The sequence below is a fragment of the Peromyscus eremicus genome, chromosome 7, assembly GCF_949786415.1.
Source record: "Peromyscus eremicus chromosome 7, PerEre_H2_v1, whole genome shotgun sequence".
NCBI classification, from domain to species: domain Eukaryota; kingdom Metazoa; phylum Chordata; class Mammalia; order Rodentia; family Cricetidae; genus Peromyscus; species Peromyscus eremicus.
Window position 1 is genome coordinate 34,006,614 of NC_081422.1, and position 27,893 is coordinate 34,034,506.

Genomic DNA, 27,893 nt, shown 5'->3' on the forward strand with positions numbered 1-27,893 from the left:
GCACCCCTTACCCCATAATGTCTCCCTCTATCAAGATTTCTCTTTCATTGCTCTCCCACTCCTTCCCTCCCCTAGCTCAACCATCTCATTCTCTCATGTTCTCATCCCCTATCCCCTTCCCTCTATTGCCCCCCATCCCAAGTTTACTAATGGAAATCTCATCTATTTCCCCTTCCCAAGGTGATCCATGCATCCCTCTTAGGGTCTTCCTTGTTTCCTAGCTTCTCTAGAGCTGTGGGTTGCAGTCTGGTTATTCTTTGCTTTATATCTAGAAATGAATTATTTCTTAAGCTGGCTTCACTAGTTCCTGTTACTTTCATTGAGAAATGGTCCATATTCTTAACTTACCTAACATCCCAAGATCTCCCTTCTTGCTTAGCTTTGACCGTTAGAACTTCGTGAATCACCCTGCTATGGAATGCCTGCAAAGACTGCAACCCACTGGCCTCAGTGACTTCCTTTTTAATCTGGGTGGAAGCCTCCATGTCTCCATAATCTTTGCATTTTGCATGTCTGCAAATTCACTTAGTTTTGCAAGAAGTAGTTAAGTACCAAACCCCTATGTATTGTTGGTGCATTTCTATTGGACAAAAAAGAATACTGTGCAACTTAGTGATGTCCTATCATGTGTAGAGTAAACATCCCTGGAAATAGATTTGGGATTGAAAGAATGTAAAGCCATATGTACTGTTTACTGAGTTGAAAATGTGTTTCTATCTCACTATGAGACTAGATAACTGAACTTTATTCATAATTATTAAGTCTAAAACACAAACCCCCCAAAATGGATGTTAACTGTTAACATATTAGATTGTGAATAATTCAAAATAAGTATTGATCACCTATTATAGACAATATTTAAGATGTAGCAAATGTAAGTGCACAAAATTAGCATGTACCCAACCTTAAGAAATGTACATCAAAAGGAAAAAAAAAAACGTACCTTTAAGGAAAGCCTAAAAAACATGACATCATTGCTTTAAATTTCAAACTTATGACAAAACAAGAAAACGGGAGTATTTGGGCATCTATCTCCAAGAGAGAATGAAGTATCTATCTTTGGATTCTTTTCAGAATATGACAGCCATGTGAACCATCTGACCCTCTCAGTATCACACTGAGTAAAATTGAACTCTAAAACCAGATCCATGCTTTTTGTGCTCCAGGAAGCTATGCAAACTGCTGTGCATCCTGACAGTGTTGACAGCATCATCTCCTGGTCCTCCTGTTAACTCTGCCTGCATGTATGTATACCCAAACCAAGAGGTTTCTCTTAGAATTATTGCAGAAGCAAAATATGATTACTATTTTTTTTGGAATATTACTAAATGCTTGGGCATCCTTTGGCTTTGCAATGTTTAACTAGACTTGGAGTATTATGAAATCTATATTTCTGCTCTTGGGAAAATGGAAATTAACTTAAAGTACCCATGTTGAGCCATGGAATTTGTAAGTAGGAAAAGAGCCTCAAAAACTAGCAACAGGGAATCATAACAATAAGTAAGGCATGTTAACATTATATTAAGGCAGGGGTTCTCAAGAGGTGGGTTGTGACACCTTTGGGGGTCAAATGATCCATTCACAAGGGTTGTCTAAGACCATCCGGAAACACAGATATTTACATTGTGATTCATAACAGCAATAAAATACAGTTTTGAAGTAGCAATGAAAATAATTTTATGGCTGGGGGTGACCACAACATGAGGACAGTATTGAAGCGTCACAGCATTAGGAAGGTTGAGAATCACTGTATTATGGTCAATATGAAATTGTAGAGGAAGGAATTTTGGGCTTACACTTCTTTAACAAATAACCAGAGGATAATTCATATTTACTTCTTAATTAACAGTCAGAATTCATACACTTACAATTTAATTAAATTGGCATAATATTTCTCAGCATATTTTACCATGTTTTATTTTATTTATTATATTTATATTTATATTTATATTGCAGTTTGTTGTATTGTACTACAGTAAATATCATGGCCAGACAGATTTAATATAGGTAAAAAATGAGATAATGTACTTTTGGCTGTGCTTGAAGTATTTACTTGATAATCTGTTTATGTTCTTTTGTGAAATTAAATCAATAGGATGGCCTGCTGTAGGACAGCTTGATGACTGATTCAGGAACCTTCCCTGTGGTTGCCTGGCAACAAGTTGTTGTGTGGTGCATTATGCCAATAGAATAGGAGCATGAGCTGGGATGCTGCTGAGAGGAAGCAAGATAAAATATTTTCTTTCATTTATCGTCTACCTTTATTTTCTGTAAGACTAACATTTTATTCTTTCAAGTCCCCCCATAGATACTGAAGTCTATTTAATTTTAACAGTCAGAGGTGAGTAAGCCAGCAAAAACATGGTTGGTTAAGCCCTTCAGCACACATGATTTCTCATCAGTTTCATAATGTTCCACCAAGTTAAAGCAAATAAAGCCTTCAAGTTCCTTTTTTTCCCTGAAAGCTGAAATGCAGAGGACTTATACGGCCCCTTCCTGAGGTTACATTAAAAAACAAGCAACTGGTGGTGAGAAGAGACTCTCAGACCAGCAGAGCTAGCTGCTTACAAGTCCCTCTAGGAGCTCTGGAATGCATCTTTCCTGAGTCACTATCCAGGCTGGGATGGGTTTCTCTGTGATGCAGCTGCCTGTAAGTCATTCAAGCTTCTGTAAGTGAGTGCTCATGCATCCTACTCTTAGTAATCCCATCAACTCATTGGATAGGCATGCTGGCCTTCAGTTATCTGTTTGGACTAATATCAGGTTATGTTTCTCACTAACAGTATTCTGTTGTGGCCACGTCGCGAGACCCCTGAGCAAGACCACCACAGAGCCGATATCCAATGCAAAACACACTAGGGTTTATTGATAACAGGCAAGCTCGGGCTTGGTTCTCCTCCAACAACTGACACAGCGGATGAAGGAGAATGGCCCTGGGCTCTCAGGGTGAGGGGTTTTTAAAGGGAAAAACCACAGGCATGGTGGTACCCGCCTTAGCATCATACAATTCGGTGAGGGTATGTAACCTTTGAATTTACTGGTTGGAGGTTACAGTTATCATTTTGGGCAGGCCTGGGAAAGTCCCAGGCTCTGTCCTTGAGCTGCCATGGAGGCTGGCTCGCCTTGCACATTCACATTGACCCATGCACGTAGCTTTAAGTTGGTGAGGGGTCACAGACAGTAAACAACTGGCTGAACCTTGAACAATCAGGGTACATGCAGAAAGGGAGCTACTGCAAGGACTGTGTCTTTTGTTCATGTCCCTCCCAGAAACTGCTTGCTTAAGTCTCAGGAAACTGAAATTGAGGCCTGATCTCTGAGAGAAGACCGAGCAGCCTGTTATGGCATCTGCTTGGTCCTTTCAGTTTCATGAACTTCAGATGCTATATGACTCTTCAGTGCCCTCTGTAGTGCTTGCTATACAACACTCAGTGCCCTCTGTGGAGTGAAAAACATTTGTTTTGTGCTCCCATGGTATGTAAACACACAGCTCTGAAGGTATTTCTATTCACCGGCATAGGAGTGAAACCAACTGACTATGGTTTCTTAGCCACACTTTGTTACCTTCAAATAATGTTTGAGAAGGCTCCATTTATCTCTCCCATATACTCTCCTCACATAGTGTGTGTGTGTGTGTGTGTGTGTGTCTCAGAGATGTTGATCACTCCTTCATGAGATTTTAAAAAATCAAAACAGAGAAGTGATGGTTGGAGTCCCACAGTCATATTCACTGTGTCTGCCACTGGTCTGTTCCTTCAAATTCCGGGGCTTCAATTTCCTCCCTTTCTGTTCCGAGGAGCAATACTTCTTCATGTGGTTGCTGGAAGGATTCGGTGTTATTCATTAAGCTAATAAGCAGCAATTGGAATGATGCCTCAAAGAACTAAAAAGTCATTTGGGAGATTTTTATACAATCCCAACAATCATTATCAAACCAGTGATGACCTGAAAATATTAAGCACTTAGCACAATGCCTTCACATAGTGGATATTGAAGAAATATTCCATATACTCTAGAACTTTGTCATTAATTGAGAGCAGAGTTAATTCACAACATTAATTAACTTTTATGCTCAAGGATTTAATCTCCTTTTTCAGAGATATAAAAAAATCTAAAACATTTCTTGTCCTGACAGAAAAGAAATGAGCATAGGCTAATTAAACAGTTCAGGAACCAGTTTCCCCAGAGTCAACTGAAAGTAATTTTGCCTGGGAATCATTGTTGGGTTTTGTCAAAGATTTAGTTATTTTTTACTATTAACAAATATTATAAGAAGAACTAACAAATCAATCTCTCCATCACACCTGTAAATATGGAAAAAGTTACTGAGAGGAAATTTTTAACTGGACACCCAGACATTTAGAAAGACTTGTTTCACCTACAGCAAAAGGAGACAGAACCTGAGTATTATCCACATTGAAATGAGTTGTTTGGTTAGGGAGATTTTGGCTTCAGGTATGCTAACATGGCACTTCCTGGATAGCATACGTTTGCCTGAAACAGCATTCTATGTTCTAAATAATATTTAAAGATTTTATTTACTTACTTATCAGTATTTGTGTATGCATGTAGGAGGCTCATGTACTACATGTGTGCATGTGTAAATAATTCCAATGGTAGGAGACAGTGAAGCCTATGTGTGACAAAGCTTAGGAGTCACCAGACCATCTGATTATACAAAGTTCCGGTGGGTCATTTCAATGACATGGTCTATTATGAGAGTAAAGATACTTTGCCATAGTTCTATCAATGTTGAAGTTTTGTATATCATACTAGAAAGAAAATATGGAGAGTTAACTGTAGTTATGGTGGAAACAGCAGCTATGATGAGCAGAAGGATATTCATGGACAAATAAACATCTCGGTGCTTATTTGTGTTTGAATGCACACTGAAAATCGTATTTCAGTTCTCAATAGCAGTGATGACTTTTTCCAACTCTCCAACAAATATCCTCTGTGCATACTCAGGGAGTGTGAATCAATAGAAAAGGGTAACAATCAAAAGTGAAAATAACTGATCACCATTCAATGGGATCAGGGCATTTGATCACAAATGCGTTTGGAGTGATATAGTGCATAACAAGATCATAATGCCACAACTTGAACATCTATATGTCATGAGTGAATTTCTCTCTCTAGGAAATTAATCTCATTTTTCTCTCAAATATTTGACTCAAATAATCAGTATCAATAGGTCCCATTATTATGTGTCTATTTTTTTCTACTTAAAAAAAATGGTTATACAATACTATAGGTATCATAAAGTAATTAAAGGAGAACATTCAGAGATAGTATGAAAGTCCACCATATGTGATCACACCAGTGAACATTTATGAGAACACTATTTCAAGCATATCTGTGTATATGAAAACATTTATATGAAGACAAAAAATGATATGTATGTTTTTCTAATGTTTTACTCCTTCCTGCTATGAGAAATAACATTTATGGCTCTGGTTGTATTTCTGTCAATTTATTTACTTTTTATTATTGTTTATTTTTCATTTCTGATAACAAAATTTTAACAACAGTCTATGAATATGCATATGCTTTTAAATAACATACTTTTAGGCACATGAAATCTTTAATGTGTTCTAAGTTTTATTTCCTCAGAATCACATCAGTACAAATTTAGAAGAAGATTGTAAAATGATGATAAAAATTTTAGATTTTATATATTCCATCTTTTTAAATATTTATTTATTTATTTATCTATTTTACATCTTAAACACAGCTTCCCCTCCCTCTTGTCCTCCCAGTCCCGGCCCCTCCACCTTCCCTCTCCCTCCCATCCACTCCTCCTCCTTTTTATTAAGAAAAGTGCAGGCCTTCCCTGGATATCAACAAAGCATGGCATATCAAGTTGAGGTGGGATTGAGCTCCTCCCTTTGTTTTGAGGCTGGGCAAGGAAACTCAGTATTAAGAATAGGGTCCTAAAAGTCAGAGTCAGAGGTAGCCCTTGTTCCCACTGTTGGGAGTCTCACAAGAATACCAAGCTACACAACTCTCACATATATGTAGAGTACCAAGTCAGTCCCATGCAGGCTCCCTGGGCTCCTAAGAGCCCAGTTTAGTTGATTCTGTGGGTATTTCTGTGATTTCCTTGACCTCTCTGGCTCCTACAATCCTTCCTCTCTCTTTCTAACAGGATTCCCAGATTTGGCCTAATGTTTGGCTGTGGGTCTCTACATCTGTTTCCATTAGTTGTTGGATGGAGCCTCTCTGATGACAATTGGACTAGGCACTGACCCCAGCACATCCCATAGGCAGAGTACACTGTAGGTGGAAGGTTATGTGGCTGAATTAGTGTCCCAATCCCTCCTCTGTAAGTCTTGCCTGGTCACAGAAGAGGGCCAGTTCAGCCTATTCCATATTGCTAGTAGTCTTGGCTGTGGTCATCCTTGTAAATCCCTGGGAATTTGCCTTGCACCAGGTTTGTACCTACTTCAGTCCCCCAACCGAAGACTAGATAAAGAAAGTGTGGTACAGCCCCTTTCCAGTTGGCTCCTTTAGTACTCTCCCCCTAAACCCTCACACCTGATCTCTCATGTTCCTACCCCCACTCCACTCAGTAAATCCTATATGACAAAAACTTCAAGTCTTTGAAGAAAGAAATTGGAGAACATATCAGAAGATGGAAAGATCTCCCATGCTCGTGAATCAGTAGCATTAACACAGTAAAAATGGCAAACTTACCAAAAGCAATCTACAGATTCAATGCAATCCCCATTAAAATTCCAACACAATTTTTTACAGACCTTGAAAGAACAATATTCAACTTCATATGGAAAACCAAAAAAAAAAAAAAACCAGGATAACTAAAACAATCCTGTACAATAAAAGAACTTCTGGAGTTATCACCATTCCTGATTTCAAGATCTACTACGGAGCTATAATAACAAAAACTGCATGGTATTGGCATAAAAACAGACAGGTGGATTAATGAAATCAAATCAAAGACCCAGATGCAAATCCAAACACCTATGGAGATCTAATTATCAACAAAGACGCCGTATTATACAATAGAAAAGAGAAAGCATCTTCAACAAATGGTGCTGGTATTATTGTATGTGGAAGAATACAAATAGATTCATATGTATCACCCTGCAGAAAATTCAAGTCCAAGTGGATCAAACACCTCAACATAAATTCAGATACAGTGGACTTGATAGAAGAGAAAGTGGGAAATAGCCTTGAACTCATTGGCTCAGGTGACAACTTCCTGAATAGAACACCAATAATACAGATAAATAATAAATGAGACCTTGTGAAACTGAAAACCTTCTGTAAGGCAAAGGACACCTTCAATAGCACAAAATGGCAGCATACAGAATGGGGAAAGATCTTCACCAACCCCACATCAGACACAGGGCTGATCTCTAAAATATATAAAGAACTCAAGAAACTACACATCAACAAACCAAATAATCCAATTTAAAAATGGAGTACAGATCTAAACAGAGAATTCTCAACAGAGGAATCTCAAATGGTTAAGAAACACTTAAAGAAATGTTCAACATCCTTAGCCATCAGGGAAATACAAATCTAAACCACTCTGAGATTCCATCTTACACCTGTCAGAATGGCTAAGATCAAAAACACAAATGACAGCTCATGCTGGAGAGGATGTGGAGCAGGGGAAACACTCTTCCATTGCTAGTGGGAATACAAACTTGTACAGTCACTTTAGAAATCAGTATGGAGGTTTCTCAGAAAATTAGGAGTTGATCTACCTCAAGACTCAACTATACCACTCTTAAACATAGACCCAAATAATGCTTAGTTATACCACAAGGACACTTGCTCAACTATGTTCTTAATAGTTGAGCTTTATATATAATAGCCAGAAACTGGAATCAACCTAGATGTCCCCCAACTGAAGACTAGATAAAGAAAGTGTGGTACAGCTGTTAAAAACGATGGCATAATGAAATTTGAAAGCAAATGGAAGGAATTAGAAAAAAAAATCATCCTGAGTGAGGTAATCCTGATCCAGAAAATAAAACATTAGGTATGAACTCACTTATAAGTGGATATTAACTGTAAAGTAAAGGATAATCATGCTACAATCCATAGACCCAGAGAGGCTATGTAACAACAAGGTTACTTAGATCTCCCTGGGAAATAGAAGACATATATTTTAGTCTTATTTAGATATTTATATATGTTTTCATTTGGATATATTGGTGTTCTCTTGCTGAAACATTAAATCATGTTCTATTCTGTCACAATAACTATGCACATCTATCACAGTTTGAATTGTTAAATGGTATTTAGTAATTCATTCAATAAGTCTTAATTAGCCATGTCCTTTGGACATCTCATTGTCTATAAAAGTATTGTTGAACATCTCAACCTTTCCAGATGCCATGACATTGTGGTTTCTCCCACCAGAATCCAACCATCAGAACAACAAATGTATTCTAGGATATATAACCACAAAACCACAAAACGTAGAACTAAGATTTTCTGTGGTTTAGATGATTTTCAGTCATTTTAGGAGAGATATATAATCATTAGGTTGTACCACGTGACACTTTTTCTCCGTGTGTGGGTTTCATTGTCTTCTTACTTCATTTAAGGGAAGAATATTCTCATGTTTAATACTCTTTTTTGTTTTATCTTGTTTCATATTATGGTTTTAAAAATATGGAGATTTGGGAAATTAAAAATCAAAACAAATCCCACAAATGACTAAAATGTGATGAAAATGAAGATCTGGTATGGAATGGAATCCTCAGTAAATAGAACTTTCTTAGTTTCTTTTCTATTGGTGGGATAAAACACAATGACCAAAGCAACTTGGAAAGAAAATGTTTTATTTGGCTTATGGTTTCAGAGTATTAGAGTCTGTGATGGCTGAGCAAAGGAATAGCTGAGAGCTCACTCCTTGATCCATACCCATGAGGCAGGAGAGAGCATGAGGAATTATGCCTCAAAGCTCAGCCCACAGTGAGAGACCTCCTCCAACAGGACCATACCCCCAACCCTTTCAAAACAGTTCCTCCAAGTAGGAACAAAGCTCAAATGTATGACCCTACGGGGCTCATTCTCATTCAAACCACCACAAATATCCTTGTTTCCCTTCTTGGATTCTGATTTTTTTAATGAGAAATAATTCTCATCTCCAGAGTAGGTAGAGGCCCACTTAGTAAAATGCTACTTGGAGAGAAAATTAAATAAGCATAATAATTGGACCAGTTATTCCATAGTGCTGGATGGGAAGGCTGTCCAATGATTTAGGCTGATAGTAATGTAATACATTGGCAGCATAGTGCAAGGATAAAATCATGGCAGAAGATTCAAAAAGAGGACTTGAGCCAATCCTGGTTTTACCTGAATATGGCACAGAGAAAATGACTATGACCTACCTACAAGTGGAGCCAAAGTAGAGCAGAATGACTAGTGACAACAGAGTCAATGTATCAACAAGGCCTGTGTCTGTCGTCATTCCCAGTTACTTTCTGACCCACTCCTTTCTATCATAAACTTTTTGAGAGCTAACAATGAGTGACATATTGCCAGGCATGTTATTTAAAGAAACTTTATTCAACTTTATTCATAAGGACTTAACAGGTGTGAGTGTGTATGTGTGTGTGTGTGTGTGTGTGTGTGTGTGTGTGTGTGTGTGTATGTAGATCCTACTTTTACTTTTTTTAAATATACTTGAGTGGGTAAAAGTGTGGAGATCAAAGATATGACTCAATAGGTAAAGTAACATCAAGAATTTTGACATCAACTTCATTTAAGCTAAAGCTCCAGTTAATGAATTATAAACCAAACTGGTTTGGTATTTTGAAGATCTTATTATTAAAGCACTTTTAGGGATATGTAAACTTTACTTTATGGTCAACAAAGGAAAATTAAATAAGTTAGCATATGTGAAAAATATCATCTCAGTGTCTGAAGAACAGTTAGTGCTCTAAAAATATAACTTAAGAATCAATAAAATGTGAATAGGAAATGTTAGTAGGCAGAAAGAAGAAGTGCATTCCAAGCACAACAGAAGTTGAAGTGAGGCCAGATTTGATACAGAGAAGAGTAAAAGAAGTTGAAGTGAGGCCAGATTTGATACATAGAAGGGTCAAAGTTCCATAATTCATTCCTAAACACCTAAGCTAAACTGTGAAACACTCTTCTTAAGGACCTCTTCACTTCCTTGTTCCTCAGTGAATAGATTAAAGAGTTCAGCATAGGTGAGACAATATTATTTAATATTTGCACCACAGCACCAAGCAGGGGGTTTGGTGTGCGCTGCAGGTAGATGATGATGACAGGCCCGTAGGCACAGAGGATGGCAGTGAGATGGGCACTGCAGGTGGAGAAGGCTTTCTGCCTGCCTTCTGCTGAACGGATTCTCAGAATGGCAATCCCAATGTGTGCATAGGAGACACAAACACTGAAGAGAAGCAGCAGAGCCAGAAAGCCAACGTTAATGGAACCCACCTTCTGAGCCAGTCTGCTATCAGTACAGGCTAGAGGTAAAACCGCAGGAATGTCACAGAAGAAATGGTGGACGTGCTTGGGCCCACAATAAGTTAACTGAAAGGTAAAGGATGTCAGAATGCTAGACTGAAGACAACCTATCAACCAGGATACTGCAACCAAACTCAGGCATACTCCAGGTTTCATGATGAGCATGTATCTCAGTGGGTGACAAATGGCAACGTAGCGATCGTAGGCCATCACAGAATAGAGGCATCCTTCAGTAGAACCCAGAAAGTGATAGAAGAAGAGCTGGGCAGCACAGCCTTTGTAAGAGATGGCTGGGCTCTGACCAGAGAGATAAAGCAGCATCTTGGGACAGGTTACTGATGGGAACAGCATGTCAAAAATGGATAGAAGTCCCAAGAAGAAGTACATAGGGGTGTGAAGGGTAGATGAAAAAACTATTGCTGTAAAGATGAGCAAGTTTCCAAGCAGGGTGAAGAAGTAGATGAATAAGAACACAACAAAGAGTACAGTCTCCAGTCCTTGTGTCTGGGGTATTCCCAGTAGGATGAATTCATCCAGTAATGTGTAATTTCCCATGATCCAGGAATCTGTTTTGAATTTTCCCAAACGTGAAAACAGGAATGAAGAGCTTGATATTAGTAATGTATTTATTGTCATAAATTTTAGTTAATTTTTCCTTAGAAATAACAATGGGAATTATTTCAAGGTCATTTATGTGCTATAAAAACATAATACAAATACAGACTTCATATCTAGAGATATATTTTCTCTCAAGCATGGGACAAAGTAAAACCTTAACATGCGGAAGTAATGGATGAGGTAAGAAGACAGAAATCCAAATAGTGCAGAATGACATGGTTTAGCTAATTCCCACAATCCAATTGTTCAAAATTAATACAGAATGACAATCCAACCTGGAAGATTATTCTTCTCCTTTCCTTTTAGAGCATTTGAAATTACTCAATGACATTAACCAGCAGGCTAAAATGTCCATCAAAATTGAACTTGGGAACTCTCACCTCTAATTTGAAGTATGAGTCATCATAGAGTGCAATTTGTGTGGTATTTACACTATTCTAATTTCACACACACACATACATATTTTTGTGTATAAATTTTGTGTATAAATGTTTATAAAGTTCTAGTGAGACTGAGTCCAGGGTCTAAAAAGTTTATGGTCCCTAAAATAAAGATTGAATATATAAATGCATTGTATGTATCTTGTTTGGGAAATTTACTCACATGACAATGTTCATTTGCATAAAAATGAGCTTATAGCGAAACTTTTCACTATTTTCTTATATTGTTAAATTGCCTAGAATTTAGCAGCTATGTTGCATTTTGTAGGTTTTAGATTTTAATGGAGTTGCATGCTATGTAAAGGAATGAATGTAAAATATTGTACAATGTCAATAATCATTATATATTGAATTTTGACTGATTAGAGTATTAATACAAAATCAAAACTGGACTTCTTGGATACTTTATGTTTGCAAATGTTTTATTTACCAAAGAAATTAAGGTAAACATGTTTGACATGAGCCAATGTTCCCAATAGATATTAGTACATAGTTTGATATTGCTAAATAAAGGAAGAGTGTTCGACAGCAGATGTGTAGAATGTATTCTTTGGTTCTATACATCCTCATGCACTGTCATTCACAGTCACCACATCATGATTTGGCTTGTTTCATTTGAACAGAAATAGCCAACTAAACATGCTGAGAACCCAAAAGTACCTTTGCGTAAGTGTGATAAGGAGTCTATTGAAATGCTTTCATTTCAAGGTTCTTGGGACTCAGCCATGAGCAGACAGTGTTTCACATTGCATTTTTACTTTACCCATCTTCTTGAGATATAAATTATGCAGAAATTATTCAGTGATCATTGCTACAATGTCTAACTTTTGTATTCATTTTTTCCGATCTTTCCTTACAATTAATATTTTCTGTGTGAAACCTTTGTCTTCTAAAACCTTGGAAGTTATGTCAATACCCTCAACATCCATACATGATGTACTAGTGAGACTGAGTCCAGGGTCTAAAAAGTTCATGGTCCCTAAAATAAGGACTGAATTTTTAAACTTTTTTTGTTTTATTTTTGTTTGTGTTTTTGCTTTTTTATTTTATTTTATAATTTAATTTAATTTTACATGCCATCCACGGATTCCCTTGTTCTCCCCCCTCCCCTTCCGTCCTTTCCCCCCAATCCCCCATTCCCATCTCCTCCAGGGCAAAGACTCCCCTGGGGATTGAGTTCAACCAGGTAGATTCAGTCCAGGCAGGTCCAGTCCCCTCCTCCCAGGCTGAGCCAAGTGTCCCTGTATAAGCCCCAGGTTCCAAACAGCCACCTCATGCACTGAGGACAGGTCCCAGTCCCAGTGCCTGGATGCCTCCCAAACAGATCAAACTAATCAACTGTCTCACCTCTCCAGAGGGCCTGATCCAATTGGGGGCTCCTCAGCTATTGTTTCATAGTTCATGTGTTTCCATTCGTTTGGCTATTTGTCCCTGTGCTAACATGGTATGTACTCACTCACAGGAGGATACTAGAGGTAAAACAAAGATGACTAGACTGCTACTCACAACTCCAGGGAGGCTACCTAGAAAACAGGACCCTAAGAAAGACACAGGGATCACCCAATGACAGAGAAATGGATGAGATATACATGAACAACCTGGACGTGAGTGGGGGTAATGAAGGGCAAGGGTCGAGGGAAAGAGAGCTTGGGGGAGCGGGAGATCCCAGCTGGATCAACAACAGAGAGGGAGAACAAGGAATAGGAGACCATGGTAAATGAAGACCACATGAGAATAGGAAGAAGCAAAGTGCTAGAGAGGTCTACAGAAATCTACAAAGATACCTCCACAATAGACTACTGGCAATGGTCAAGAGACAGCCCAAATTGACCTACTCTGGTGATAGGATGGCCAAATACCCTAATTGTCGTGCTAGAAACCTTATCCAATGACTGAGGGAACTGGATACAGAGATCCACGGCCAGGCCCCAGGTAGAGCTCCAAGAGTCCAATTGGCAAGAAAGAGGAGGATTTGTGTGAGCGAGAATTGTTGAGACCAAGATTGGAATTTTTAAATCTTAATCTAATCTAGCACAATGTTTACTGAAGAGCGGAACTTAAGTCTTTGCTCAGTGGATGCATCCCTGAATGATAAGTTAGAAATTACTTCACGGACATAATTGGGCTATGTGTACCAAGAAGAGACTGTGTTTATCATAGTTATTACTGCATCTCTATAACATATTTGGGGTGTTACCTGTTTGTTTTGATATCAAGTTTTTGAAGGCTCAGAAATGATTACTTTCAGCATGGAACCATATCCAGGACTTTGAAGCAATGAACTCCAGAGTCACAACATTCATCTTTTGTCTCCAGATTCCAAATGCCTACTGGAGAACATTCAAATACTCCTCACTTTGTAGAGCATCTGATTCTTGAGCAAAGAGAGAGGCAGGCGGAATGCCAAATATCTTCACAATTGCTGGCAAGCAATTATTGTCCATTGGTAAAGAAAAGAAATTTAAAATAGTAAGTTGAGTGAAGAGTGAAGGAAAGAAAATGCAATTTCCTGAAAAGAGCCACATAAGAACATCACTATTACTAAAAATTCACATAGCAATATGAAAAAAAGTGTGAATAGGAATTAGTGTAAAAATATCTGAAATAGAATAAAATCTCTTCATACAGCCCAAGAGTGCTTAAGATACATTTAGGTTGTTCACCTTACTTACTCCTTGTGATAATCACATATGGTAAATTATTAAAATATTAATGTAATTTATTTTTATTATTGTATGAAGTTTATAATGAATGTTTATTGCACTGAAGTAATTGAATCTTGGATACTTTGAGGTTCATGTTTAAAAAAAGTTAATATTATTCCTGTTAATTCCTAAAAAAATTTACTATTTCTCATGGAACATCATTTGGGCTTGAATTCAGTTTTTGTATATGCAGCATTGTAGAGAAGAGATCATGATCGCTAGTTACAGAGGATCTGGAACAGCCATCCTCATATAAAAACAACATTAGAGTTTTCAGGACAACTTAATTTACTCTCAGTAAAGAGGGAGAGCGAACAGAAAAACTGCTGTGTAGGTGTATGAATGCATTTCTGGGAAAATAATCTTAGCAAAAAGGTATAGAAGAGATTGGAATGAAATGAATGATATGAACCGTGAAAATGTAGGAGACAACGAGGAACAGAGAATCACTAAAATCCGAATAAAATGGAAAAATATTATTGAAAACTTTTAGTGTTACTCACTATAGGTTTGCTTAAAGCGTAATGACTATTCAATTATGCATATTATTGGTGATCTCAGATAATATCTCTCAATTTCCTTGTTAAAAATAAATGTATGATTTATCTTGCATATGACAGAATTCTGTTGCTGCCAGAAGGAAAAGGGGAAGTAATTAGAAGAAATGTGACTTGTAAGGAGAGCAGATTTACTTGAAATGTTAACCAGTTCTAGTCATTTGTAGAGTAGGAGGGTCAAGAAATGTTATTTACATTTTCACTCAAGACAAGGGGTGGGGAGGAAGCACATCGGTTTAATATTGGCATGAATACCACACAGTATGAGTGTCTGTTTAGGAACTACCGTTTGTTCTCTATAGAGATAGCTGAATTTTGTTGAGAAATATAGCAAGTGGTAAGAAGATTGGGGACGCAGGCTTACGTGCCTGTAGTATCATATCCCACATAGCTTACATGTGAGTACCCTCTCAAAACATTCCAACACACTGCTATATAAATGGCACTAACGGCTGATATCAGTGATGTGCAAGAGGAATCATAAGCCACATTACAGCCGATTCTAAAGCAGCATACACAAGATTCATACAAAGATTATAATTCAAATCAAACAAAACCCATATGAAAATAGCACTGTTTGCAAACTGAGATATTGTTTGCACCATTTTGTAACATTTTCACATACAAATTCAAGTGACATTAAAAAAAAAAAACAACACCAAATAAAACCCTGAGGCATCTTACTAATTCTACACCCACCAAGGGCAAGCTCATAGAAATCACAAACACATGTTAAAAAGAATGATAATTCAAGTAGCAACTTGGGATATCTCAGTTTTAAAGTGGATATGGTTTACTAAAAGATACAACTCAAAATTAAAGCATTTTCTACAAAAGATAAGCATGGTCTACCTGAAGTAGCTTAAATAAAATTGTAAAAATCTAATTTTAAAATTCTCACATGTGTGTGCGTGAATGAGTGTGTGTGTGGGGAGTGGATATATTTGTATGTATGCAGATGGATAAATTGTGGGTCCACATATGGAGGCTGAGGATCAACTACAGTTATCTTGACTATGTCTCCCTACCTTGATCTTTTGAGAAAGGGTCTTTCACTTACCAAAGCTTGGTGTTTTGGTTAGCTGGCCATCAAGCCCTCAGAATCCACCTGTCACCATGCTCCATCTATTGATGCTGGAGTTGCGGGTATCTACCATCATCCCCAGTTTTTATATGGATGCTGATGATCTGAACTGGGTCATTTCTGATTTTTATAATTCCACGATTTATAACTTTTAAACTCATGTTCTCACCTCAAGCAAGGACAAAATTGTACATCAGAAACATCAAGCAAAAGTCCATAGTTAAATTTGCCATTTCAAGCAGATTTTTAAGAGTAAAATGGAGTGTTATGACTGTTAAAAAGCAGCACCATGAGAGTAAAAAGGAAAATTAATGTCAGACCATTGAGCTACCATTACTCGATCCTCATTTGCTCCCCATTTGTGTCGCGAGATACTGGTTTTTGTCCAATGCCGTTATCCTGTGATTTGGGACTGCATGAGTGCTGTTATGAACACACAGGGTGCTGTTGTAAATCAATACCTGATTTATAGTGGACATCCACTAAATGTGCTTTATTATCGTGGAACAAAATTCACTTCGCAGAGTTGCTATAAAGATTTAATGTGATGATATTCTTGAAATGTTTTTATGCACAGGAAAACACTGCATAGTGAGCCCACAGTTTCATGGACACTGTGGGAGTCCCTTACTAAAGAACTTGGAAAGTGCTGAAATAAAAGTGAATATGTTAAGCCTGAATGACGTAACCTGGCAAGAGACCATAATGCCTGGAGATATATGACTAGAGGGCAAACCTTTGAAAATACTGTATTTTAGATAATAAGAAAAAAGACAGACACTTAAGAATGAGTGCATTCATCTTTCAGAGAATTAGGAAGTCAAGCCTAAGCATTTGTCTTATGTATCTTTGGTAAAGATCATTACTTTCTTCCACTGAAGAAAAAATATTTAACTAAATTCTATAGCTGCAACTTTTTGTGGTACTGTGGAACATAAGAGGTGGTTAGTTAACAAGGAATAATGGCCCAGTATTTCCTCCATGTTGTGAGACACTGAGTGAGCAAGGACACTGGCCAGTACATTGATGGAAGAGGAAGCCTCGTCAGGACTTTCCTATGAATCCTTGCACCCTAGGACTTCAAAACTGTGGAAAAGAGAACGTAAGAAGGAAGGGAGGCAGATTTGAGCACTTACTTCATGACAGATCATAACAGCCATGAGGGAAGTAATTTTTACTTTCTTCCAAAGGTGATGGGGCCCTCCACTCACCAAATGTTCCCCTTCCATGATGCCAGCATTGGGCTTGAGTTGTTTTTTCTTTACACTCTTTTTTTTTAACCTAAAAACCACAAGTGGCCTCTTTTTCTTCCAAGATCACCCACAGAAGAGTGTATTACACCTAGGGGACAGGATGGTGTGTTGTTAGTGGAAGTAAAAGGACCTTCTGAGTTTGTGGGATTTTAAATGATATCATGGTCCCTCTGGAACTATATTCATGTTATAAGACTCACCTGTAAAAATCTCCTGAGCTCAGGGATTGATTAAACAATTATTACAGAACAGTGCAGTATGGAAGATAATTCTAAGGTAATTGACAGAGTGTGTGAATCCCTCCTGACCACCCCACTTTCTCTTGTGTGTAAATGTCTCATTAGACCACCTGTTCCCTGGGAACCTCTGCAAGTTCTGTGCCAAATTTATTGTTTTTCAAATTTACATCATTCCCTTATCTCTTGTGGCCTCTCATTTCCTGTTGATTTTAACTTCTTATCAAGATCATAGCAGTTCTAGGACAGGCTAGTAAATGTTAAAATGGATAGCGATAGGCTTGCCTCCATTTGAGTTTCCTTTCAGTATAATGCTCAGTCCTGAAAGCATATATACAAGTGGCTTTATACAGATTAAGTGGGTTGTATTTATGTATTTAGGGATATATATAAATATACATACACATATGCACATGTAATAACAATGAGAAAGAGGCCATGAATTTGAAAGAGAACAAAGAGAGGTATATGGGAGAATTTGGCAAAGGGGAAATGATATAATTATAGTCTAGAAAAATAAAATAAAGTTAAAAATCAGGTGAACATCAATATTAGAGGATACTTAAACATACTAAATCACAAGGAGGAACATTTATGTGGAAATAATTAATCTGAAATAACTTCCACTTGTCAACATAAGTCATGCACCACACAGATGGTTCAGTCAAAGAGCACCAAGTAGAACATGTCTACAACCTAGTCACAGAGGACCATCATGAAACTACAAGTATTTTCTATTACCTAGTGATGCCCTAGCTTGCAGTAACGTTGACGAAAATAAGCCCACTCTACCACTTGTCCTTTATCAGTATATCAATAATGCTGTTGGCTTATAAATTTACCATACTATACTTTCTGTCAGTGTTTTAGGGCATAATCCTTTTATTTTTAAAAAAGAAACTCACTATAAAACAATATCCTATGTTATGCCGGGAATAGCTTCCACCCTGTGTTATGAATCTCCTGAGATTGCATCCATGTACAGAGGACTTTACTAAGCTGTAACATAAAATAAAATTTACAAAAAAAATATGTATATTTAAAATATTATATTGAGACAACCTATGTCCAGACAAATATTTTGTGTTGTATCTAATATGCGGAACACAGCTTCTAAATGTTAAATGCATATATTTTGGAGAAAGAAACTGTGGAAGGATCCCATAAGATAGGAAAGAAAATGCTTAAAAGAAAAGAGTCAGGAGTGCAACAGAACACATGACATGTGAGAGAGGAAGAGGGAATTACTCATGAGTCAAAGGGCTCAACTTGGAAGGTTGGAGCAGAGAGACAGGCGAAGGAACTGGAGTTGAGTGAGTTCTGCTTCTAAAATGAACATATACAGAAGTGGTTCTTGCTGTTATTTCTTCAATACTGTACTTCCACACAAATTACATTGTATTACATATAAATAATAATAATAATAATAAAGACTTCATTGGATAAAAATTCTTGTAGTGCAACTCAGATGAATCAGATTGTCTAGTATGTGTCATGAGTTTCAGAAGAAACAATAGGAAGTAGAAAGAGAACTCAGAGGGCAGTTCACAGTATAATGACATATTGAGTGGTGACTAAACATGGATATGTGAGCATTGGTGTCTCAATTTTTTCTGCTGTTTTATCTTTTTCTGATGCACAGAGAAGGGGTGCCTTAGTCCAAACATATGCATTTGTTTTTCTCAGATCATTGTAGATCCTCATAGTTCATGTTTCCTTGCCATCTATGTGCATACCATGTGAAACTGGACTAAGATAAGAACATTACAAATTAAAAGAATTGTTAGGATCCCCAAATGGGCTTAAGGGTAATAATGTTTCTACACTCTTAATGAACTTCTTCCCAGGAATACTTCCTCAGTTATAACTGTCACAGGTACTGAACTAGAACCACTTGAAGCAGACTCTTCAAAGCTCAGCTGTTTTGCAGTTTTCTCTTCCTAGAAGGTAATATATTTTGGGGAGTAGGCAGCAGATGAGAGTTGTTCAAGCCCTCTATTTTCAGGTAGCAACCTAGATTCATTATTTACAACATAAGACTTGCAACCTTATACCCCACTGAAACGGGGTGGCTTCTAGTCAAGCAAAGCTGCCTTGGCCATCTTGGCCTACATCAGCTGTCTTCAGGCAATGCCTGGACCCTGCAGACCTGCCTGCCATTCTCATTGGAACCTGCTGCACTGGCCCTTGTCTTAGTCATTATTCTATTGCTGTGAAAAAACACCATGGCAACAGGAACTCTTATAAAGGAAAGCATTTAACTGGGGCTTGCTTACCATTTCAGAGGTTTAGTCCATTGTCATCATGACTGGAATCATGGCAGCATGCAGGCAAACATGATACTAGAGAGGAGTTGTGAGTTCTACATCAGAATTTCACAGGCATTAGGAAGAGAGAGACGCTGAGCCTAGCCTGAACATTTGAAACCCCAAAGCCCACCCTTAGTGACACACTTGCTTCAATAAGGCCACATCTACTCCAACAAGGTCACACACACCTCCTAATCCTTGTCAAGTAGTGTTCTCCCTAATGACAAAGCACTCAAGTATATGAGCCTATGGGGCCTATTCCTATTCAAAGTATCACAGCCCTCTTTTCACATATTGGGTGCAGTCTGGGAACATTTTCTGTTTAGAACTCTGGCTACAGCCTGTCTCTGGTATCAGGAACCTCCCTCAAGGTGTCTAAGGAATCTAAGCTCCATAATTTCCCATCATTTCTCTCTTTTTTGATTCTACTCGAGATTTTGGATAGAACAGTGCTCTGCAGCTGATTTCCCTCCAAAAGGCTCCTGGTGTCTGGATGAAGATGTAGTCAAGTCCTTGGCTACTTAGATTTGGAAGACATACAGCCTGTAAATCCTGCCAAGATGAGATGCAAAATAAATAAATAAATAGATAGATAGATAGATAGATAGATAGATAGATAGATAGATAGATAGATAAATAAATAAATAAATAAATAAATAAATAAATAAATAAATGTGGTTTTCATATAGATTTTCATAATGAAAATCAGGGTCCAGCTGAGAAACAATAATAGTGATGATGTATAGATGAAATTAACTTGTAATAAACAGAAAATGAGATCATCTCTGCTTAAGCTAAACAACAAAGAACACTGAATTGATAGGTTAGCTACTGGGAGATGTGGTAAGACCAATATCCATCAGTGGGAAAACTGAGATCTTCTGCTTTTATCTTCTTAACTGACAGGCTTAGTCATACAACTAAGAATTACTGAGCTTAACTTTTCCAGATGCTGTGCTAAGCACTTAATATTAGGCTTTAATTTATTTGTTCCAAATTTCAATTATTTAAGGTAGGTCCTACTCATGTTACTATCTGTATTAGTAACTTTTCTACTGCTGTGATAAAGCACCACAACTAAGGCAATTTACAAAAAAGTTTATTTAGGGTGTATGGTTTCAGAAGCTGAGAGTACAAGAGGTATTTTTCTATTGCTACAATAAAACAATAAAACACCACATCCCAGGCAATGTACAGAAGAAAGAGTTGGTTTGGAGCTTACAGTTCCAAGATGGCTGAGCAGAGGTAGCACCTAGCTGGAGCAGCAGGTAAGAGCTCAAATCTCAAACCACAAAGAAGAAGCAGAGTGTGCTCAAAATAATGCTAATCTTTTGAAATTTCAAAGTCTGTTGTTAATTACTCACTTCCTCCATCAAGGTTACTTCTTCTCATCCTCCCAAACAGTCACCAACTAGGAAACAAGTAATCAAATTACTGAGGCTTGTGGGTGACATATTAAAACTACCATAGCAGTCTATATATGAAGACTGAAGATTTCAGATGATTGACACTGTCTGGGCCAGTAAGTCCAGAGCTAATGCTAGTATAACCTGCCTTCAGAGCCTCCAAAAATAACTCCATTTTTCTTTCTCTTCAGAGTAGAAGATACAGACTTCAGGGAAAGTTATTTGAAGTGAGGACTGGAAAACAGCAATGAAAGCCATGTATTTACTTCAAATATCTTCAAACTAAATTCCAAATACTAAGGGAATTCATTGAACCTTTTAATATTCTTGAGGAAAAATGGTTCAATACAGGACAGATGCCAAATCATGAAGAACAATTGCTGAATTATCCAAGTGTGAAAAGTGATGAATTGAACTTAAGATTTTTTTTATTGAAAATAATTCTCCTCCTTATATCGCCAACCAATCCAACTCCACATTTTCTTTATAGCTCTCTTTATGAAGAAAAAAATGGCAAAAATATAAACCAGAATAAAACAAAACAAATAGAAGAAAAAGAAGCATAAAATATAAGAAACATGTACACATGCAGAGACACACACATTCACAAAAAAAAATTAAAAATACAAAATCAGAAAACATGCAAAAGACCAGTAAAATGAAAAATATCCAATCAAAGCATTATGAGACAAAAATAAAGTCTCCAAAAATACCATTGTGTTCATTTTGTATTGACCATCTACTGCTGGGCATGAGGCTTACCCTTAAATGTAGTTTGTATACTCGGTGAGACTCCATTGGAGAAAACTAATTTGTCCTTTGTGAGCCGTAAGCAATTGGAGAAAGTTTCTGGGTCAGAGATGGAGACTCATGTCCACTTCTCCCCTCAGCATCAGGAATCCATCTGGCTTAGATCTGTGAAGGCCCAGTGAATGCTTCCATGGTTTCTGTAAGTTCATATGTCCATCAGTCCTATTGTGTCTGAAGGCACCGTTTCCTTGATATCATCTGTCCCCACTAGTGTGGTGGTATTGTGTTCCCCAAAATATTGTGTACCTTAATAAACTTATCTGGGGTCAGAGAACAGAAAAGCCGCAAGATACTTAGGCTAGAAAATGTTACCACACGACTTTAATCCTAGCATTCCAGAGACAGAAATCCCTCTGGATCTCTGTGAGTTCAAGGCCGCATTGGAAACAGCCAGGCATGGAGACTCACGCCTTTAATCCCAGAAAGCAGCCTTTAATCCCAGGGAGTGGTGGTAGAAAGCAGAAAGGTTTATAAGGCGTGAGGACCAGAAACTGGAAGCATTTGCCTGGTTAAGCATTTGGCTGGTTAAGCATTCAGGCTTCTAGCAGAGTTCAGCTGAGAGCCATTGGGATGAGGACACAGAAGCTTCCAGTCTAAGGAAACAGGACCAACTGAGGAATTGGCAAGGTGAGATAGCTGTGGCTTGTTCGATCTCTCTGATCTACCAGCATTCACCCCAATACCTGCCTCGGGTTTGATTTTATTAATAAGAACTTTTAAGATTCATGCTACACACTAGCTCTTACAATCTTTTCGTCCCCTCTTCCATATAACTCCCTGAACCCCCAGGGGAGAGTCTGATGGAGACATAGCATTTAGGATGGAATGTTCTAAGGACTCTCATTTTCTGCACAGTGCACAATTGTGGGTCCCTGTATTAATTCCCATCTCCTGCAGGTGAAAGTTTCTCTGATGATGACTGAATAAGACACTGATCTATATGAAAGAATGTTGGTAGTCATTTTATTGCTACATTTCTTTAACAATTTGATTTTTGCCCAGGTCCATGTCCCATCTAGTCTCAGATATTTGGCCACCAAAGCAGTGTCAGGAGTAGGTTTCATCTCATTTGAGTGGGCCTTAAATCTGATCAGATAGTAGTTGGTTACTCCCATGTAACATGAACCTTAAAAGGTCTTATTAATAAAAACAAACCTGGGGGGCAGGTATTGGGGTGAATGCTGGAAGATCAGAGAAGCAGAACAAGCCACAGTCACCTCACCTGGCCAATTCCTCAGCTGATCCTGTTTCCTCCGACTGGAAGCCTCTGAGTCCTCATCTGAATGGATCTCAGCTGAACTGCTGCTAAAAGCCTAAAGGCTTAACCTGGCTGTAGTTCCCGGTTTTCATGCCTTATATACCTTTCTGATTCCTGCCATTACTTCCTGGGATTAAAGGCATGTGTCACCATGCCTGACTGTTTCCAGTGTGGCTTTGAACTCACAGGGATCCAGACGGATCTCTGCCTCTGGAATGCTAGGATTAAAGGCATGTGCTACCACTGCCTACTCTGTATGTTTAATATTATGGCTGTTCTGTTCTCTGACCCCCAGATAAGTTTACTGGGGTGCACAATATTTTGGGGAACACAATATTACCACACTCTCACCACTTTTGCACCACTATTATGGGAACATATCATGCAGACACATCACCACGAATATCAAAAGGTTTGTAGTTAGGTTGGCATTTACCTTTCTCCTCTGAGAACAATCAGAGTTTTTTCCAGTGCCATGAACACTAGTCAGTAGGTGTGAAGTTAGACACCAGCAGGACTTCTCTATGTTCAATGAGATATTTAGGTGTTGTCTTCAACAATAGGGACGTACTATCTATTTGTGGAGATCAATAAATAACACTGGCAATAACCTGAGTTGTTTGGGGGTTTCTGTGTAGCCTCTTTGGTCAGCAACTAAATTAGATATAAACCATTCCTGGCACTGGAAGTTTTACTTGGTGGTGAGAGATGTATTGTTGGAGCTTTGTCTACCCCATTATTTGACAATTCCATGTAGCTTTATTTCACAGATATACATATTTTAAGAAACTTTTTATTATAGCAGGTTTCCATATGACCTCTCAGGTGGCACTTAGTTTGAGTTCTTCCTCCCTGTATTCTCTTCTTTAATATTCTATATCCACCCCTTCTCTGTTCAGTCCTTCCAATTTCGGTGCCTTCCCTGTCTCTCCATAACTATGTATCTTATTTTCCCTTCCTTGAGAGATACTTCCCTCCTGCCTTGTTCCTTACTTTATACCTCATCTCTATGGGTATGTGGATTGTAGCATGCCTATCAAAGACTTAAAAGTTATTATTCATATATGAGACACTGCATACCGTATTTGCCTTTTGGGGTCTGGATTACCTCATTCGAGATGATTTTTTCCAAGTGCCATTCATTTACCTGGAAATTTCATGATTTCAGTTCGTTTGTTTGTTTTTTTAAACAGCCGAATAATATTCTGTTGTGTAAATGTAGCACATTTTCATTATTCATTCATCTGTTGATGCACATCTATGTTTCTTCCAGTTTCTGGCTGTTTTTTTGTTTTGTTTTGTTTTGTTTTTTTACTATGTTGATCCCATCAGTCCATGAGCATAGGTGATCTTTTTGTCTTCTGATATTGTCTTCAATTTCTGTGTTCAAACTATTGAAGCTTTTCATGCAAGTCTTTCACTTGCTTAGTTAGAGTTACCCCAAGGTAGTTTATATTATTTGAGGCTATTGTGAAGGGTTTTATTTCCCTGATTTCTTTCTCAATCCATTTGTCACTTGAATATAGGAGGGCTACTGATTTTGTTGTTGTTGTTGTTGTTGTTAATCTGGTATCTGGCCACTTTGATGAAAGTGTTTATCAGTAGTTGATGAAAGGCTTCCAATGGTGGGACTGGGTTAAAGTCTGTTGAATTGTTGGCTGAGGTGGCCTTGCAGAGATTCCTAAACAACCCAGGCTGATGCTAGGACAGAAGGACATTTTCAAAACTGACAGCAGGGCCCCACTGCTGAGGACAGCTTCCACACAGCTCTTTGAAAGTAGAGATGTAGAGCTGGGGCAAGATTAGAGCCTTCACCCATATGGTACAATTTCTTTGGGGAGAGAACGTAGTCTGGAGGTTATGGAAAGATAAACCTGGACAGATATCAACGCAGCCACAAAACCCTCCACCTACAAATCTGTCCTGCCTGCAAGATGTCCTGGGGCAATGGTGGTATGCAAGTTGTAGGAGTGGCCAACCAATGTTTGGTTTAACTTGGGGCTCATGCCCTACACTGCCTGAATGGTCAGGAACCAGAGAATGCCTAGCCCAGAGATTTAGGGTAGAATCAAACATGACTGGTCAAAAAAGAAAGAAAGGTAGGAAGGAAGAGAGGGAGGGAGGGAGGAAGGGAAGAAATGAAATCAATTAAATGATTCCTAATGAGTTTCTGCTATACTCATAGATTAGTGCCTTGTCCAGTTGCCATTGGACAGGCTTCCTCCAGCAGCAGATGGGAGCAGGTGCAGAGATCCATAGCTGGACATTATGCAGAAAGTCTAAATTTGAGGTCTCTATCCAGTCCCTCTCCTCAGAGATCAGGGAACCCCACCGAAGAGGGAGAGAAAAGAAAAGTGGGACTCAAAAGAGATGGAGGACAACAAGAGAACATGGTCCACTGAATCAACTAAGTAAGGCTCACATGGACTCACAGAGGCCAAAGCTGCAAGCACGGGACCTGCAGGGGTCTGCACCAGGTCCTCTGGGTATATGTTGTGGCTGATAGCTTGGTGGGTTTTGTTGTTGTTGTTGTTGTTGTTGTTGTTGTTGTTGGACTCCTATCATTGGGAGAGCGCGTGTCTCTGATTCTTTTGCCTGCTCTCCAGACTCTTTTCCTCCTATTGTACTGACTTGTCCAGCCTTGATAGGACAGCTTTTGGTTTGTCTTATTTTATCTTGATTTGTTCTGTTGGACTGCTGTCTCTTGGAGGCCTGCTCTTTTCTGAAGAGGAACTAGAAGGGGAGTAGATCTGGGGGAGCAGATAGGTGGGGGGATAGTAGAAGGAGTGGAGGGAGGGAAAACTGTGATTGGGATATATTGTATGAGAGAAAAACCTACTTTCAATAAAAAATGAATTTTTTACAAATTTTTACATTTTTTTCTCTAGCCACAACCAGGAAAGGAGCCTCTGAAATGTAGTGAATGAGAATGATTAGAAACTATGCCTGGGAAAGGCCAGGCTGCCACCATTGCCTTCACAATCCTAGTGTGTTCTCCATTGAAGGCGTCCTTGAACAGTGCTGGGAAAAGCATTCAGGGCAGTTTCTCCAGAGCAGAGATGGCCAAGGCTTCATTTCTTAACAGCGCCTGCCTTGCCAACTTCATGAGTGTGGGTGGGGTTTGAACACTCATCATGAATGGTCTTCAGACAGAAGGCTCCAGTTCTGAGCACTGACCACAGTCTCTTTATCCCAGCTGAGCCAGGCACTTCCTCCAGGCTCCAGGTCTCTGAGTATCTTTCCCCTGCCTCCCTGTGGGGACATTGATGAAGACCCCCAACTTGGAAACCTTCCAGGCTGTTCTAGATGGAGTAGACATGCAGCTGAAAAGAGAGTTTCACCCCGGGAGGGAGAAACTTCAGGTACTGGACCTGAGGAATGTTCAACATGAATTCTGGAACATATGGACTGGAAGAGAGGATGGGGACTGCTCAGCAGAGACTGTGGATGAGAGGTCTGTAGTGAAGGACCTTCCCAGATATGCACTGAGGCGGTGGCATCTGAAGGTGGTAACTGACCTCTACCTCAGGCTCCCTCTGAATGAAGAGCAAGCAAGCTTGAAGTGGGTCCAGCAGAGAAAAGACTTTCTACAGCTGCACTGTATGAACATGAAGATCTGGGCTGTGCCTGTGTGCACTGTCAAAGAGATCTTGAATGTTTTCCACCCAGGACACATTGAGGAGCTGGAATTGAACCTGGCCTGTAATATGTCCAAACTGGCACAATTTGCTCCCTACCTTGGACAGATGAGAAGTCTTCACAAACTCTCCCTGAAAAACATGGACCAGGACACTTTTGGGATTGTCTCCAGGACAGCAGACACTGAGAAGTGTATCAGCAAGGCCATTACTCAGTTCTCCAAACTCCACTGTCTGCAGCATCTCTCCATTAATGACATCTTCTTTCTCAAAGATCACATAAAACAAATACTAAGGTGCCTGACGGCCTCCTTGGAGACTCTCTCCATCAAAAACTGTGATCTGTCAAGGTCCAACTTGAATTATTTCCCCTGGAGCCACAGCCTGTGTCAGCTAAAACATCTGGACTTGAGAGTTTTTTACTTCATGTCTCAAGCCTCTTGGAGTGCTGCTAGAGAATGTAGCAGATACTCTGGAGTCTCTGGACTTGCAGTGTTGTAGGATCAAGGACTCTCAGCTCACTGACCTCATCCCTGCCCTCAGCAAGTGCTACCAGCTCACCGAGGTTAACTTTTCATACAATGACTTCTCTATGCCCATCCTGAAGGACCTTTTGCGTCATACAGCCAACTTGACCAAGATGAGTGTGGAGCAGTACCCTGCCCCCCTGCAATGCTATAATGATTTCGGTTACATCGTGGAAGACAGATATGCCCAACTTTGTCTTGAGCTCATGGATACACTCAGAGCCTTAAGGCAGCCCAGGAGCATCTTCTTCTCCACAAATGCCTGCCATGTATGTGATGAGCACTGTGACTATGATGAGTGCTGTGAAAATAATGAATGCTGTGTCTTTCACCTGGAGCTTTGTTCTTGCGGTAGATAAATAGGGAACATGACTTCTCTGGATTTGGGCACTCTCCCTCTGGGGTCCTCCTCAGTCATTAGCCTCCCTGCTAGCTTCAGGGTCTGGAAAGATTCTCAACTGGCCTCAAGCATCTACTTTACCAAGGAACTGTTTTTGAAGTCTTCCATTGTGATCTCTTTGTTAATTGTGTTTTTAAAAAGTCCCTATGCCTACCCATTACATTCTCCTTTTTCAG

The 27,893-nt window shown here is 38.9% G+C and overlaps 1 protein-coding gene and 1 pseudogene across 1 annotated transcript; one reads left to right on the forward strand and one right to left on the reverse strand.

Moving 5' to 3' along the window:
• Window positions 1-10,113: 10,113 nt before the first annotated feature.
• LOC131914232 (olfactory receptor 10N1-like) lies at window positions 10,114-11,031 on the reverse strand. Its single transcript, XM_059266823.1, has one exon. It carries the CDS (start codon window positions 11,029-11,031, stop codon window positions 10,114-10,116), a length of 918 nt encoding a protein of 305 aa, XP_059122806.1.
• A 14,543-nt stretch (window positions 11,032-25,574) lies between these two features.
• Window positions 25,575-27,676, forward strand: LOC131914671 (preferentially expressed antigen in melanoma-like protein 7; annotated as a pseudogene).
• Window positions 27,677-27,893: the final 217 nt, after the last annotated feature.